General features: G+C 41.1%; 1 protein-coding gene across 1 annotated transcript; it reads left to right on the top strand.

Moving 5' to 3' along the window:
* Window positions 1-4,744: 4,744 nt before the first annotated feature.
* LOC141049974 (protein hairy-like) lies at window positions 4,745-7,275 on the top strand. Its single transcript, XM_073546815.1, has 4 exons — window positions 4,745-4,940; window positions 5,203-5,298; window positions 6,243-6,321; window positions 6,657-7,275. Exons 1-4 carry the CDS (start codon window positions 4,905-4,907, stop codon window positions 7,145-7,147), a joined length of 702 nt encoding a protein of 233 aa, XP_073402916.1. The 5' UTR covers window positions 4,745-4,904; the 3' UTR covers window positions 7,148-7,275.
* The last annotated feature ends 10,070 nt before the right edge of the window (window positions 7,276-17,345 follow it).

Here is a 17,345-nt window from a genome sequence, read left to right as displayed (position 1 = left end):
GCACGATAGTCAATACAAGGCTTTAATGAACCATCCTTTTTAGCCACGAAAAAAAAACCTGCACCTAAGGGTGAAGAGGATGGTCTAATATGACCCTTCTCCAATGCCTCCTTAATATAGGATCGCATAGCCTCGTGCTCGGGTACAGATAAATTGAAAAGCCGACCCTTGGGGAATTTACACCCCGGGTTCAGCTCAATTGCACAGTCATAACTCCTATGAGGAGGCAAAGACGCAGACTCATTCTCACTAAATACATCATAAAAGTCAGGCAAATAGTCAGGAACATCATGCGACTGGGGAGAGGTGGAGAAGACAGGAGCATCACTAAGGGCACACCGACAACCCCAACTCACCACAGACAAAGATTTCCAATCCAGAACTGGATTATGGATTTGCAACCAGGGAAACCCCAGAACAATGGTATCATTCAAATTATGCAACACCAAAAATCTGCAATTTTCTTGATGGTCTGGGGCGACCCGCATTACAACCTGGGTCCAAAACTGAGGTTTATTCTTCGCCAAAGGCGTAGCATCAATACCCCTCAAAGGGATAGGCGTCCGCAGAGGTGTCATAGGAAATCCACAACGTTTAGCAAAATCCAAGTCCATCAGGTTAAGAGCTGCTCCTGAATGCACAAAAGCCTTGGCGGAAAATAGGGACAGGGAGCAGATCAGAGTAAATGCCAGAAGAAACTTAGGTTGAACACCACCCACAGAAAATGTGTGTGCACAACGTTTCTCTCGTTTAGGGCAGACAGAAATAATATGCGAGGCATCTCCACAACAAAAACACAGCTTATTACGCCTTCTGAACTCCTGACGTTGCGCCCTAGACAAAACTCTATCACATTGCATAGGTTCAGACATTTGTTCAACAGGTGGCAACATCTCTCGTGTAGTTTTGCGTTCACGCAAACGCCGATCCACCTGAATGGCTAATGACATAGAATCGTCAAGACCAGAGGGAACAAGGAAATCCCACCATAGTATCTTTTACAGTTTCTGACAAACCCTTCCAAAAGAGGGCTGCCAAGGCACCATCATTCCAGGTAGTAAGGACCGCCCACTTTTGGAATTTTTGACAGTACAACTCTGCCGAATCCCGACCCTGGCTTAATGCCAACAGGGTCTTTTCAGCCTGATCAATAGCATTAGCTTCATCATACAACAACCCCAAGGCTTGAAAAAATGCGTTCACATTATTCAGAATAGGATCATCAGGTTTCAAAGAAAACGCCCAATCCTGGGGATCGCCACGCAGCAAAGAGATGACAATTTTAACCTGCTGCGCGGAGTTCCCCGATGAGTTAGGCATCAACGCAAAAAATAATTTACAATTATACTTGAAATTCAAGAAAAAAACACATCAGGAGTGGGAATCTTTGGTTCAGCAGCATGTGAATGAGCAAGATAGGTGGAAATTCCCCGCACTTCAGCAGCGAGCTGCTCCACGCGATCAGACAATTGCTTCATCTCCATTGAGAGAAAAATTCCCCCTACGGCCTCAGAGATATAGAGGAAAAAATATGCACACAAAAAAAAAAAAATTCTGACACTTTTTTTTTCCTTTTTTTTTTCTTACAATTCTCTCCTGCTATTGAGTACCCTAGGATCTGCGGTATGGCTGGTGATTCTGTTATGATGAGTCACCGAAGGAGGAAAAAACAAAATACCAGCTAAGTCCAGAAAAGCCAGAGAGGTTGGCAGCTATCGGATTGCAGACCCCTGGACCTATCCACAACAACTAGCAGTAGCCGTGGGGGGTTCCTACGGTGCCCTAGACCCCTCGATCACAGCCGGAGAACTACATAGCCTAAAGACAGAAAGGGGAAAAACTAAACTGCCCCAGAGCAGACCCCAAAGCAATAGGCAGCCCCCAAAATATAATGACAGTGAAGCAAGATGAAAACACTAACACAGATAGAAAGATAGGTTGAGCAAATGATGGGGCCCAAGCTAACTACGTAGGACAGGATAGGAAAGCTGCTGTCTGCCATCCACAAAAACCCTATCAAAATGAGCCAACCGACTGATAGGAAAAACAGGCCCTGAAGTCGCTAGGCTTCAAAAGACTATATCAGCACTCAGGTATATTCTGAAGACAGAGCAAAAGATCAACAGATCAGAGACAAAAATGGAATTCAGCTCACCCCCGGCCGGGGATGGCAGAACTCCCAAAAAACAAGGCAAAACAAAAACAAAACTGAAGAGTACAAAGCAGAGGAGAAAAACTTAGCTTTGAGATGTAGGAATCAGACTGGTCTCCAAGAATCCAGCAGGAAAATCACCAGCCAGGAAGAAGGGCGTCGGCAGCCTTATATCCAGTCCTCAATTCCAGCCACCCAGTTATCATCTAGCTGCCCAGGTGTTTGATAACCAGCCTCACTACCTTCCTTCACCAGAGGAGGGAGTTCATCAGACCTCAATGGTGAAGGGAAAAATGAACTCACAACAGAAAGGTACCTGCAAATTCTCCTGCCCCAAACTACCAAGGAGAAGACAGCTTTCTCTACACCTGATGGGTGCTTCCAGTATACCAGAATGCTGTTTATACTACACGGAGCCCCAACTACCTTCCAGAGGGCCATAGACTGGATTTCAAATGGAATAACCCTTAAACCAACTAATCTACATTGGTCGCACTACTATTTTCAGAATCCCAGTGGTGGAAATGCTCAAGATGGTTGACAGGGTTTCAAAGGGTTTGTGAAGATTGGCTTATGCTGCTGCACTGTGCTAAAGTGTTCCCTATTTTTAGTTTTGCCCATTGAGTGTGCATTTGTCTCAAGATCATCCCATACAGAAAGATGTAGTCAGGGCCATAACTTCACCATCCTAGGCCCCAATGAGAAATCTATAACAGGTCCCCCAACTCCTATGTGCCATATGTAATACTGGTGTCTTCTTGTGTGGCAGAGGAACGTTAGGATTCCCTCAAGCACTGGGGATGAGGTATAACTGATATTCTGATATAGCTACATCCACAAAAGCTATATCCCTGGTCTCATATTAATGTGGGAACCTGGTACTATCATCAAAAAAACTGACCGTCACATCCAAACATAAATCAGGTCTGAACAGGTGCTTACTTAGAGTAACCAACTCATATACAATCAAACAAAGCAGCACTCTGTAGCGCCATAGCATGCAAACATGAAATATGAAAATTGAATTGCATTACTGCACCAGAAATATGAAAAATTGAGAATACTTAGCACATAAATTGGCCAATTCATGTGTATCGATGCATACCTAAAAACAACTGCCATATCAAAATAGGAAAATGGTTGCACCCAATCGTGTTATTATTTGGCCAAATTTTGGGCGAAGCATCTCGTGTATTTTTCCTATATTTCAAAAGCCATTTTGCTATTCCCATTTCACGTATTTCACATTGACATGCTTTAACATGATTGATTGCAAGAATTTTCCTAGTTTGATATGTTAGTTGTTTTTTGATATGCATCTGTTCAGACTAGATCTTGGTGTTTCACCAGTTTTTTTTGTCATTTACATCCAAACATAAATCTGATCTGAACAGGTGCTTACCTAGAGTACACGTCAATTGGCCAATTTATGTGCTAAGTATTCTCAATTTTTCATATTTCTAGTGCAGTAACGCAATTCAATTTTCATATTTCATGTTTGCATGCTATAGCGCTACAGAGTGCTGCCTTATTTGTTGGAACCTGGTACTATGACCTTGGAAGACAAACACAAAGTTATTATCAGATTGGTGTGAATTGTGCTAAGGCTGCTTTGGGACAAAAGGCAAAGTGTGTAAGGCTACTTTCACACATTAGTTTTTTGCCGTCAGGCAGGATCTGGCTATTTTTAGAAAAAACGGATCCGGCATAAATTTTGGAGAACTGTAGAAACGGATCCGTTTTTTTGCTGGATCCGTCTCTGTTCCTGGGGGCTGGCCAATTGGATCTGAGCATGCGCAGACTTAAAAAAACCGGATCCGGTGGCTGGATCCGTCTTTTTCTGGATCCGGCGCATTCCGGCGCCCATAGACTTTCATTGTAGCAAAAAGCTGGAAGCGCCGGATCCGGCGCTTCCGGCTTTTTCGCCGGAGACAAAAAACGTTACAGTAGCCGTTTTTTCCAGACGCCGGAATGAGACAAGTTGCCGGATCCGGCAAAAAACGGATGAAACGCAATGCCATCCGGCACGATCCGGCGCTAATGCAAGTCAATGGGGAAAAACTGGATCCGGCATTGCATTTTGCCGGATCCGGTTTTACAAAAAAAGCCGGATCGCGCCTGAAGGCAAAAAACTGATGTGTGAAAGAGGCCTTAGTCTTCACTTACGGCTTCCTCGACCAGTTTCCCACGAATGCTTGCTCTACCAGCTTGTCTAACGACTATGGTTGATGCTTGTAGAGCTATATAACATTAAATTATATGATTTCATGGTATATTTATGCTTAGAATTGATATGATAGTGGTCCTTGTAGTGGTCATTATGAGCGAGTTTGTATACTACGGATCCCCAATCGATACATATTTAGCTGGTTGTAGCTCGTGATGTCCTCATTCAACTCATACACATCCTACCATGCAAACCACTTATCCATTACTCCAATTTACAACCTGCAGACACACTTACTATGGTGGTTATTGGTAGGATAATGTTACAAGTGGAGTGTGCTAGGGCAGGAGCCATAAAGGATGTGGGCAGGCAATGATTGTTGGCTTTGGACAGGACAATGAACCTTTGGGTGGAGACTTATCATCAAGCTAAGAGCCAAACAATAGTGACTGAGAGGTGGGGTCCAAAACTTAAGGGAGTGCTGTTAGTACTTCCAAGGGAGGAGACTTTGGATTAAGGAGCAAGACAAATGTTTTGTCCCTTTAGATCACTCTTGACTCTTGGACTGAACAGACCATTGCCAAGATGAGAAACACATACCTCACCAAAGAGGATAAAAAGGTAAATTGACTATATAGGAACAGGACTATAATAGCTTTCTACTTTATTTATCATTCACGTTTCTCTTTTATATACTTTATTTTGTGGCTTTTTAGGTAAACATAATTTATTTTTCACTGTAATAACAATTATCTCATTATTTATTATTTTTTTTCCTTCTATTTCTATGGAATCCATTTATCAAGATCTGATATTTTTTCTGATCATTATTAATAAAAAAAAATCCCCCAAAACTCTCTTATACTGTGTATCCTCTGCACAGCTAATGAAGCCCGTAATAGAAAAGAGAAGACGAGACAGGATAAACCAGAGTTTGGAGAATTTGAGGACTCTTCTTCTAGAGGCCACACAGGATGAGGTTGGGACTTATTTTACATCTGATGTTTTATAGTTTATACTCTAGTATTAGTGGCCACCAGTTGTAGAGACTTCAGTTTGTGGGCAGCACGGTGGCTCAGTGGATAGCACTGCAGCGCTGGAGTCCTGGGTTCAAATCCCACCAAGGACAACATCTGCAAGGAGTTTGTATGTTCTTCCCGTGTTTGCATGGGTTTCCTCCCACATTCCAAAGATATAGTGATAGGGAATTTAGATTGTGAGCTCCATCGGGGACAGTGATGATAATGTGTGCAAAATGTAAATCGCTGTGGAATATGTTAGCGCTATATAAAGATTATTATTTATTATTATTTTTCTCAAGTGACCAATGTTCCCACCATGAAAATTATAGAAAGAGGAGGGGAGGAACTAGGAACCTGAGGAGATAAGAGTAATTTCCTGGTGACATTAGCAAGTTCACCTCTTTCAAGGCTGAGGTGTTACCACCATGAATAAATTCCTGTTGTTGACTTGGACAAGCTAAATTACTCTGTATTTAAGAATTTTATCATTTTGCCATTCTTTCCAAGGATAAAAAGAAAGCATATTTCATATTTTCATAATTTCATAGCTTTATGGCTGAAAGAAAACACAAGTCCATCAATTTCAATTATATATATATATATATATATATATAAAGAATATTGTAGAGTAATTAAGTTTAGTTTTATTTTCATCCACCTAAATTCTATATAGTGCAGTTGAAACTTCCCTCAGAAATGTATTAGTACAAAATTACAATCAAGATTGAGTCACATTTTTTTTTATAACTATCTTTATTTATTCGCCTGTATTACTTTTATTGTTCTCCTAACAATAATCAATTTTCCAAATTTCAATTTCATTTTGTAATTTTTGCAACTTTATTTGTGCGATGTGTAGTGACATTTCTCTGCCTCTCTTTTATTGTTCTTTTACATACAGTCTTTAAAGAATCCCAAAGCTGAAAAAGCTGATATTTTGAAAAAGACTGTACAGTTTTTGAAACTATGTCATAATTCAGGTGAGATATATCTAAAATTATTTTCCAAATTAACCATACCAACCAAATTGATCTTATGACTTCATTGATTTCTATATTCCAATGATTTTGACAGTATGTAGATTTTTAGCTGTGCAAAATACTGCAAATCTCAATGGAAAAATGCATTAATGTCAGAGTTAATATAGTCTTAAGCAATTGGCTTATGAACATGGTTACACAACAGAACGTGTGTTTTAAAATTTAGGTTTGATTTTATTTTTTTCATTTCATTATTTTTTTCAAAAACTTGTAATACATTTAATACACAATGATGTGCAATTCGCAAAATTTCTTATACACATCTTTTCTCGTAGGACGAGAGGATGCCAAAACTGCCCTGTCTGGATTTAGTAATGGATTTCAGGAAGGTCTAAGCCAAGCCACCAGCTTCCTTAGCTCCAGGTCCAGTATTTGTGAGAAAAAGAGAGATTATGTCGTAGATACACTTTGTGAACATATAGAAGAGAATGTCAATGAGTGGGAAAAATCTTCATCAGTTGACTCATTTTGCCATGACAAAAACCAACTTGTGCCAAGTCCACCTCAAATTTCCAGGATCCCTGAAACTGCCTTAACGATGTATACCAGCAAACTGTCTTGTCAACCATTTCTCAACTATTCCTCAACCTCCAGTTCTACAGAAACACCTTCTTTTGTGCAAGCCCAACATTCCTCAACTCATAAATCGAGCCAGTCATCAATCCAAACCAACAACGCTAGAAAATCCATTCAAAGGACTCTTTTTCCACCTGTTACCCCTGGTTCTTTTCTTTCTTCATCTCTTGTCTGGAGACCTTGGCCATAAATGATGACATCTCTTTATTTATTGACTTTTGTAAATAAGCATTGTAAAGTTAAATTATATTTTGTTTACTTTCTGTTTACGTGCTTGCTACATATAAGTTTTCTTGTAAATTAAATCTCTACAATGAATATTTTATTCTCTGTTTATTTTCACAATACATTAAGGGGTTGTCCGGGATTACTATTATTTTTTTTCTAAAATTTGCCCATTTCGCAGTAATGGTGTCACTCTTTTCTATGAGCCGAGTTTGGCATAGTCTATATATATAAAATTGAATGTGTGTGTGTATCACCAACCAATCACGAAGCATCTTTCATTTCACCAGAGCTGTTTAAAAGAAGCTGAGGTGTGATTGGTTGCTATGAGCAACAGTTTTCCTTGCAACCAATCACTAAGCATCTTTCATTTCACTAGAACAGTTTAAAAGAAGCTGAGCTGTGATTTGGTTGCTATGAGCAACAGTTTTCCCACTCCGGGTGGGAGAAATCTAGCATGCCCAGGAACATAAGCTCCCAGCCATTGTCTGCCCCCCAGAAAGGAGCAGAGAGCACATAACAGAAATGAATCCCCCCTCCCATGCCCATATACCCATCACACATCCTCCATCCCATAGGCACATCTTCCCTCTTAAAGGGGTCTCCGGTATGGAAGTTAGGGCAAATTCCTCAGTGCTCTGATACTGACCCCAGGCCTCTCTTAAAGGGATCATTGGTACGGAAGTTAGGGCAAATCCATCCAGTGCTTTGTTTTTGACCCCAGGCCTCTCTTAAAGGATCCCTGGTATGGAATTAGGACCGTTCCACTCAGCACTGTGGTTCTGACCACAGGGTCTCTTAAAGGGATAATTGGTATGGAAGTTAGGGCAATTCCACTAAGCGCTCTGGTTCTGACCCCAGGGTCTCTTAAAGGGATTCCCGGTACGGAAGTGAGGGCAAATTCACTCTGCGCTTTGGTACTGACTCCAGGCCTCTCTAAAAGAGATCTCCAGTATGGAAGATAGGGCAAATCCCTCAGCGCTCTGATTCTGATCCCAGGCTTCTATTAAAGGGATCATTGGTATGGAAGTCAGGGCAAATCCATCCAGCGCTTTGGTTCTGACCCCAGGCCTCTCTTAAAGGGTTCCCCGGTTTGGAAGTTAGGGCAATTCCACTCAGCATCCACTCAGCATTCTGGTTCTGACCCCAGGCTCTCTTAAAGGGATCCCCGATATGGAAGTCAGGGCAATTGCCTTCAAATGCTCTGGTACTGACCCCAGGCTCTCTTAAAAGGATCCCCGGTATGGAAGTTAGGACCGTTCCCCTCAGCACTGTGGTTCTGACCCTAGGATTCTATTAAAGGGATCATTGGTATGCAAGTCAGGGCAAATCCACTCAGTGCTCTGGTTCTGACCCCAGTCTCTCTTAAAGGGATCATTGGTATAGAAGTTAGGGCAATTCCACTCAGCACTCTGGTTCTGACACCAGGCCACTCTTAAAGGGATCCCCGGTATGGAAGTGAGGGCAAATCCACTCTGCGCTTTGGTACTGACCCCAGGCCTCTCTTAAAGGGATCTCCAGTATGGAAGTTAGGGTAAATCCTTCAGCGCTCTGATTCTCATCCCAGGCTTCTATTAAAGGGATCATTGGTATGGAAGTCAGCGCAAATCCACTCAGCGCTCTGGTTCTGACGCCAGGCCTCTCTTAAAGGGATCCCCGGTATGGAAGTTAGGACCGTTCCACTCAGCGCTCTGGTTTTGACCCAAGGCTGATGGGATGATGTGGGATATTAGCAGTAGTAGTCCGGTGGCTCTGGCTGATGAGATGATGTGGGATATTAGGGGTAGTAGTCTGGTGGCCCTGGCTGATGGAATGATGTGGGATATTAAAAGTAGTAATCCGGTGGCTCTGGCTGACGGGATGATGTGGAATATTAGGGGTAGTAGTCCGGTGGCTCTGACGGGATGATGTGGAATATTAGTGGTAGTAGTCCGGCGGCTGTGACTGGATGATGTGAGATATTAGTGGTAGTTGTCCGGTGGCTCTGGCTGACAGGATGATGTGGGATATAAGGGGTAGTAGTCCAGTGGCTCTGAGGGGGTGATGTAGAATATTAGTGGTAGTAGTCCGGCGGCTGTGGCTGGATGATGTGGGATATTAGTGGTAGTAGTCCGGTGGCTCTGGCTGACGGGATGATGTGGGATATTAGTGGTAGTTGTCTGGTGGCTCTGGCTGATGGGATGATTTGGGATATTAGGGGTAGTAGTCCGGTGGCTCTGGCTGACAGGATGATGTGCAATATTATAGTGAATGTGGCTGTGCAGAGTGGGCTGGGCTCTACAATCAGCTTTATATATATAGATATAATCATTATAATCTGTTATAACTAACCGTAGTTATTTACTATTCCCAGGCAGCGCCGGGCTCTTCAGCTAGTAGCTTATAATAATTAAAGATTCAATAACAGCAAAAAAATTGGACTAACCCTTTAAACACAAGTCCTAGTCACCGTAAAGGGTTAATCCATATGCGCCCAGGTCCAAACAGCATCTGATTAAGGCGAATATGATCCATATACATCTTGCCGGTAGATCAAACCTTAATTCGGTTGTGTGTGTCACAAATGTAAATAGAGATATTTTTTATAATGAGTGGACAAAAGAGACTTTTGGGGTTTCTATGAAATTTTTGTAATTCTTATTAAATTTTTCTAATGAACTACTTACTTCCTTAAAGGGAATCTGTCAGATCCAGAAACACTATTTACCTGTAAATATAGGGCTAATCTGGAGGTAAATAGCATTAAAATCTAGCCTGCCTGCTGCACCGGTGCAGGGAGCGGTTACATTCACCTCTCACTATGCAGTGAGTACAACTGTGATCACTACCCAGCAATTTGATTGACAGTCTGCACTACATTCACAGAGTGCAGTGGCAATCAGAGCACAGGGGTGCAGCCGTGCTCATTGTACAGTGACCAGTGACAGTAAGTAAATGGCCACAGGGAAGATATAAATTCATTTTCTCCCTGTAGCCGCTCCTTCAGTAAAGCATCCAGGCAGGATTTTAGTTCTCTTTATGTACAGATTACCCCTACATCAGCATTTCAATAGTGTTTTTGGATATGGCAGGTCCTTTTAAAAAGAAGACTACATTTTTACTTTAATCTATACACTCAAAAACAGGCCACTGATAACAGTGCAATGGAGATAAACTCAGATCCCATTTGACGAGCCTATGGTTCTCCAGGTATTGTGCATCTGTAACTCCAGGCATGGTCTGACAAATACTGTATTGGACCCAAAATTAAAAAAAATTAAAAACTTTGTTTATATATAGCTCAGGTTTTTTTTCATTTTTTAGGCCCAATACATCAACACTGGCATTGTTCACACCAGTCTAGATGAGGACATGGGCTGAGTTAAACACTTTTGATTTAGGAAGAAGCATATGCCTTTTCATGAATCAGAAGCACGAGACGAGTGATGTACACCTCCCTGTGCACCTTAACACAAATCATGCTTTTGTTTTGGGGTGTAGCAAATGCCGCCACTCATCATGAATTTGACGATCTGCAGTCGCCTCTACCCCATACCAGCTTTACCCGTTTTGTTTAATTTGAATAACGGCCCCCAACTCCACCCACATTATCGGAGCTGTGGGAAACTGGAGTGAAAACACTAAAAGTCACAACATTTTGGGGCAACTACATTGTGCAACTTTTCAAAGCTTTTATGTTAGGATTCTGGTGTGAAAGCTTTGATGATTCAGGCCCTAAGCCTCCATATCAAAGATAATCTCGACCCAAAGATAAAACCCAAAAATAAAATAAACCCATTAGTCTCGACCCAAAGATAAATTCAAGGCATGGTAAGAAATGAATACTGCAACAAGTTCCTAAACAATTCCATGCTAATATTTTTGGTCCCAGAAAAGTAATATGGACCATTAAAAATGTGATAAAATATGAAACCGGATCAAACCTGAACCTTAATTAGGCATATTTTGTTTCCATTTTAACATCTACCCATGATTTATTTTTGGTCATCTATATTAATAATAGTCAAAAACACAATAGAGGCATAATTTTTCTGGTCAAATGTTTTATATGAAGTAGAAAGGATGTAATTAATCATTCCTGCTGAAGTCCACTATTGAACGACCATAATCTGATAAGGTACTGTCACACTTAGCGATGCACCAGCGATCCCGACCAGCGATATGACGCAGGGGTCGGGGGTCGCTACTTACCTGTCAGACGAGGTGATCCTGACGTCCTCCCGCCCGCGTCCACGCATTGCTCGTCGTCACAGCAGGAAGCCCCAGCAGGAAGCTGACGACGAGAAACGGTCCAGGACGTTCTCGCGTGATCAGCGATAACCAGCGGGGGAGCGGTCGGAGGTCAGTATCAGACATAGCGATATCACTAGCGATATCGCTATAACGTCACAAAAATCAGTGACATTACAGCGATATTGCTAGCGATATCGCTTAGTGTGATAGGCCCGATAGTCTTTTTGATGATCCTAAGATCAAGAACCACCCACTGTACTATAGATAGTGATTTATGTTAGGTATGGCAGAACCATAAGGTTGAAGTCTTAAGCCTATCCTATCGACATTAAAATGCAGCTCCACAACACAAAATACCAGAACTCAATTTATTGTGACCACACCAGTCACAAGGTCAACACTATATAACCTAGCAGGAAGAAAATTCCACAAAACTTTTCCCAGGACTTTTATTGGATAATTCTGGAGTGTGTCAATTTAACAGGAGAAGGACAAATGGCAGAAGCCCTATAAGATGACTGCTAGCTGTCACCTCTCCATTCTTCTAACACCTCTCCATACATCCACCAAGTGTGACCAAGGCAAAAGGAGAGGTAACATCTCCAATTGGACAACAAAGGATTAATGGCCCTTAGTTCTAGGTAGAAATAATTTAAAAGGTTCATTTATAAATTTATTTTTCAAAATTGGAAATTAAGGAGAAATGTTCCATCTCATCTTGATGGTAGGTGAACATCAACCGGCAAATAATTTCTTGTCTAATTCGTCCATGTGATCTGGGCCTATCTGACCAGGTACTGAATATTGCTTCATCGCGATCAGCCACGCCTACGGGGGTGCGCGGGCGATCGCCGTCTGGTGTCAGCTGATTCTGGCAGCTAACATCCGGCACTAGGTGCCAGGAGAGGTCACAGACCGCTCCCAGCACTTTAACCCCCAAAATGCTGCAATAGAACATGATTACTTCATTCCGGAAGCCGGCAGAGGGCTGACAGTCCTTCTGGATTTGGATTGGAAACCCCATGGCAAATAGCTCTCTGTTCCTCCCGAGACTCTCCGTATGGATAAGTAGTACTGTACAGCCACATATGGGGGTATTGCCACATTTAGCAGAAATTGTGGGACAAATTTTGGTGCCATTTTTACCCACTTATTGTGTGAAAATGTAAAATCTTTTGCTTAAACAAAATTTCGATAGTAAAAATGTATTTGTTTTGTCTTCACTGCACAATGGTACAAAATTCTGTGACACACCCATGGTGTCAATATGATTACTGCACACCTAGATGAATTCATTGAGAGGTGTAGTTCGTAAAATGGGGTCACGTATGGGGGTTCTGCTGTTCTGGCACCTCATGGGCTCTCCCAGTGGTCATGGCACCTGCAAACCATAACAGTAAAATCTGGTGCCCCTTCTCTTCAGAGCTCTGCACTGTGCCTGACAAATATTTCCTGATTACATGTAGGGTATTGACACACTCAGGAAAAGATGGACCTTAGTTTGATGTAAAAAAAGTCCTTAGAAAAATTAAAAACTTGGGGCTAAATCGATTTTAGTGGTAAAAATGTAATTTCTCCTTTCTTCATCACTCAGTATTATAAAATTATGTGAGGCACATGTGGTGTTAATATGATCACTGCACCCCTAGATGAATTCATTGGGGAGTGTAGTTTGTAAAATAAGTTCACATATAGGGGGATTCTGTTGTTCTGGCACCTCAGGGGCTCTGCCAGTGTGACATGGCACCCTCAAACCATTCCAGCAAAATCTGAGCTCCAATATGGCGCCTCTTCCCTACTGAGCTTTGCAATGTGCCTCAAAAGTAGTATTCCCCTACATATGGGCTATCGGCGCACTCAAGAGAAATTGCACAATAACTTTTGGTGTCCAATTTCTCCAGTTATCCTTGGTAAAATAAAAAATTGGGGGCGAAAAGATTATTTTTGTGGAAAAAATATGATTTTTTATTTTCACGGCTCTAGGTTATAAACTTCTGTGAAGCACTTTGGGGTTCAAAATGCTCACCACACATCAAAGCAACCTGGGCTTCCATAACCCCTCAACAGTGCCACTGGCTGATCGCCTTCATGCCACGCCGCATTGATGCAGTAATTGATGCAAAAAGAGCCCCGACCAAGTATTGAGTGCATTTACTGAACATACATTTCAGGAGGCCAACATTTCGGATTTTAAAATCATTTTTCAAGCTGGTGTTATAAAGTATTCTAATTTACTGAGATAATGACTTTTGGGTTTTCATTGGCTGTAAGCCATAATCATCACCATTAACAGAAATAAACACGTGAAATAGATCACTCTGTGTGTAATGACTCTATATAATATATGAGTTTCACTTTTTGTATTGAAGAGCTGAAATAAATTAACATTTTGATGATATTCTAATTTAGTGAAAAGCACCTGCAGATATTTTATCAATAAATACATTTAGTTATGTAAATTAAAAAAACAAGAAAAGTACACATATTTTGTATCGCCGCGTCCCTAACGACCCGCTCTATAAAACTGTCAAACTAGTTAACTCCTTCAGTGCACACCGTAAACAAAATGAGGTAAAAACAATGCTTTATCATCATACTACTGAACAAATAGTGCAATAAAACGCAATAAACAAAATGAATGTAAATAAAAATGGTACCACTGAAAATGTCATCTTGTCCCACAAAAAAGAAGCTGCCACACAGGTCCATCAGCAGAAAACCGAAAAAGTTAGAGCTCTCAGAATAAAGCAATGCAAAAATAATTATTTTTTCTATAAAAGTTTTTATTGTGTAAAAGCACCAAAACATAAAAAACTATAAAAGGTATCGCTGTAATCGTACTGACCTGAAGAACAAAGCTGCCTTACCAATTTTACTATATGCAAAATGGTATAAAAAAAAAAAAGAAACAAATCCTGAATTGCTGGTTTTTGTTCTTTCTGTGCCCCAAAAATCAGAATAGAAAGTGATTACAAAATGCCATGTGCCCGAAAATGGTACCAATTAAAATATCAGTTTGTCCTACAAAAAACAAGCCATCACATGACTCTGTCAGCCAAAATATGGAAAAATTATAGCTCTCAAAAATTATTTTTTGCAATAAAAAGCATCTTTTAGTGTGTGGCAGCAAGCCAAACATAAAAACCCGATATAAATCTGGTATCGCTGTAATCGCAACGATCCAAAGAATCTAATAAAGCCGCCTAATCACTTATACCACACAAGGAACATGGAGTGGTGTAAAAAATAAATAGAACCAAGTCTTCACCTACTGTTGATTTTTCCATTCTGCTGCCCTAAGATCGCAGTAAGGCTTGGCGCACATTTATCCTGTACTCTACGCTGAGCGCTTACACTGGATTTTCTGTGTAAATCTCTGAAATACGTGATTCAGACAGAACCCCAGGTGGAAGATTCCCTATAATGAGGCAGATGGAGGCACTGTGGACGTCATACTACCTGTGATCCGGCGGTGTCTGTCTTTTTAGGATTGTATAGTTTTGTGTACTTCTGAAAAGGATACCGCTGAATAGAGGCTTTGCACTGTGCCTCAAAAGTAGTTTTCGACCACATATGGGGTATTGGTGAACTCAGGAGAAATTGCAAAACAAACTTTGGGGTCCATTTTCTCCTTTTGCCCTTCTAAAAATACAAAATTTGGAGCTAAAAAGATTTATCTGGAAAAAATGTGATTTTTTTATTTTCACAGCTTAACGTTATAAACTTCTGTGAAGCACATGGAGGTTCAAAGTGCTCAATGCATATCTAGATAAGTTCTATAAGGGGTATAGTTTCCAAAATGGTGTTATTTGTGGGGTGTTTCCACTGTTTCGGCACATCAGTGACTCTCCAAAAGTGACATGGCGTCCGCTAATTATGCCAGAAAATTTTACATTCAAAAGCTCAAATGGTGCTCCTTCACTTCCGAGCCATGCCAAGAGCCCAAACAGTAGCTTTCCCCCACATATGGGGTATCGGTATGCTCAGGAGAAATTACACAACAAATTATGTGGTCAATTTTCTCCTGTTACCCTTGCAAAAATAAAAAAAATTACATCTAAAGGAAAATTTTTGTGAAAGAAAAGTAAATGTTTATTTTTTTCTTCCACATTACAAAAATTCCTGTGAAGCACCTGAAGGGTTAATGAACTTCTTGAATGTGGTTTTGAGCACCTCGAGGGGTGCAGTTTTTGGAATGGTGTCATTTTTGGATATTTTCTATCATATAGACCCCTCAAAGTGACTTCAAATGTGATGTGGTGCCTAAAAAAAATTGTTTTGTAAATTTTGTGTAAAAATGAGAAATCAACTGCTGAATTTTTAACCCTTATAACTTCCTAGCAAAAAAAATTATGTTTCCAAAATTGTGCAGATGTAAAGTTGACATGTGGGAAACGTTATTTATTAACTATTTTGTCTGTTATGACTCTCTGATTTAAGGGCATAAAAAATAAAAGTTTGAGAATTGCAAAATTTTCAAAATTTTCACCAAATTTCCTTTTTTCACAAATAAATGCAAGTCATATCAAAGAAATTTTACCACTGTCATAAAGTACAATATGTCACAAGAAAACATCTCTGAATCACCGGGATCCGTTGAAGTGTTCCAGAGTTATGACCTCATAAAGTGACAGTTGTCAGAATTGTAAAAATTGTCCTGGTCAGGAAGGTGAAAGCAGGCTCTGGGGTAGCAGTGTTAATATTACTTAAAAATGTAGCTTTTTTCCTTTTATAACACATCAATGTATCAGAGTGATGTAATTCACCAGATGGTGGAAAAAAGTGTGGTCTTTGATATCTGTCTTGGTGGAATACTTGAGGATATTTGTATGATATAGAGATATGTGCTGATGTAGAGAGATGAGACACTAAAGTTGAGCAATGGCTGACATACTCTTGTTGTTATTGAGTTTACTAGGCCCAAGATATCATGCCGCACATTATGATGTTGCATGAAGCTTTTTGACCAGGCCAAATGTGAAGTCATGAGACCATGGATCCAAGTAAATGTCATAAGAGCCCAGGTTGCTGAGCTTAGGATGTGACTGTGGAAATTAAGACTGCCCAGGTCTCAATACCAAAGGGGGAGCAGACTGGACAAAAGTGTCATGAACCAGTTTGGATGATGACAGATTTTGCACAAGTAACCTTTTTTTTCCTTTAAGCTGTTTGCTTAAAGTTAGTTTTGCCCCCAGTGGCCATTAGGGTCATTACACTGTGGTTGTTTTAGTTCTAGTTTTGCCTCCAGTGGCCGTTAGGGTCATTGCACTCTAGTTACTTTAGTTTAGTTGCCCCCGGTGGCCGTAAGTGTTATTGCACGTGATTATGAAGCAGGTGTGATTCCCTGGCTCCAACCTATAAAGGAGTTGCAGGTGGTCTCACTCACTGTTGGTGATATTGCTCATTTTCAACCAAGTCTGGTGAAGGAAGGAACGACAGAGAGGAGTTCCTTGCAGCTCAGGGGAGCTCTGGTGTAATTGCTTCAGGCGGAAGCTGAATTCAGGTGTCGAGCTTAAGGGGTGAAGCTAAACTTTGGTGTTGTACTCTGTTGCTGGGAGCAATAGTAACAGAGCTAAGCTAAGTGGTGTTTTTCCCTGTTTGTTAGTTTCCTTTTGTGTGTATTAGTGCAGTGGTGGGATTAGTTTCTGCACCGTCCAGTTCACTAGAAAGGGATAGGTGCAGGGCGAGCTAGGGATTTGAGGTATCCAGCTCATCGCCAGGTGCGGAACCTGCCTAGGGATCGTCAGGAGTGTAGGGACACTGACTCAGGGGAGTGCAGGAGGTCTCCACATCCCCGTTCCCTTTTGCAGAGCCCTCCATTGTAACAGTTTCCCCGGTGTTTCCCTTAACTCTGTTTAAATTCGTCCTGCTGGAGGCGGTGTATCCATGTTCACGGGTGTTATAGAAATTCGCCCTGCTGGGGGTGGTGT

The sequence above is a fragment of the Dendrobates tinctorius genome, unplaced genomic scaffold (assembly GCF_039654945.1).
Source record: "Dendrobates tinctorius isolate UK_male_01 unplaced genomic scaffold, ASM3965494v1 ptg000151l, whole genome shotgun sequence".
Taxonomy (NCBI): domain Eukaryota; kingdom Metazoa; phylum Chordata; class Amphibia; order Anura; family Dendrobatidae; genus Dendrobates; species Dendrobates tinctorius.
The sequence above is the reverse complement of the archived record's forward strand: the minus strand, read 5'-3'. Positions and strand labels throughout refer to the sequence as shown.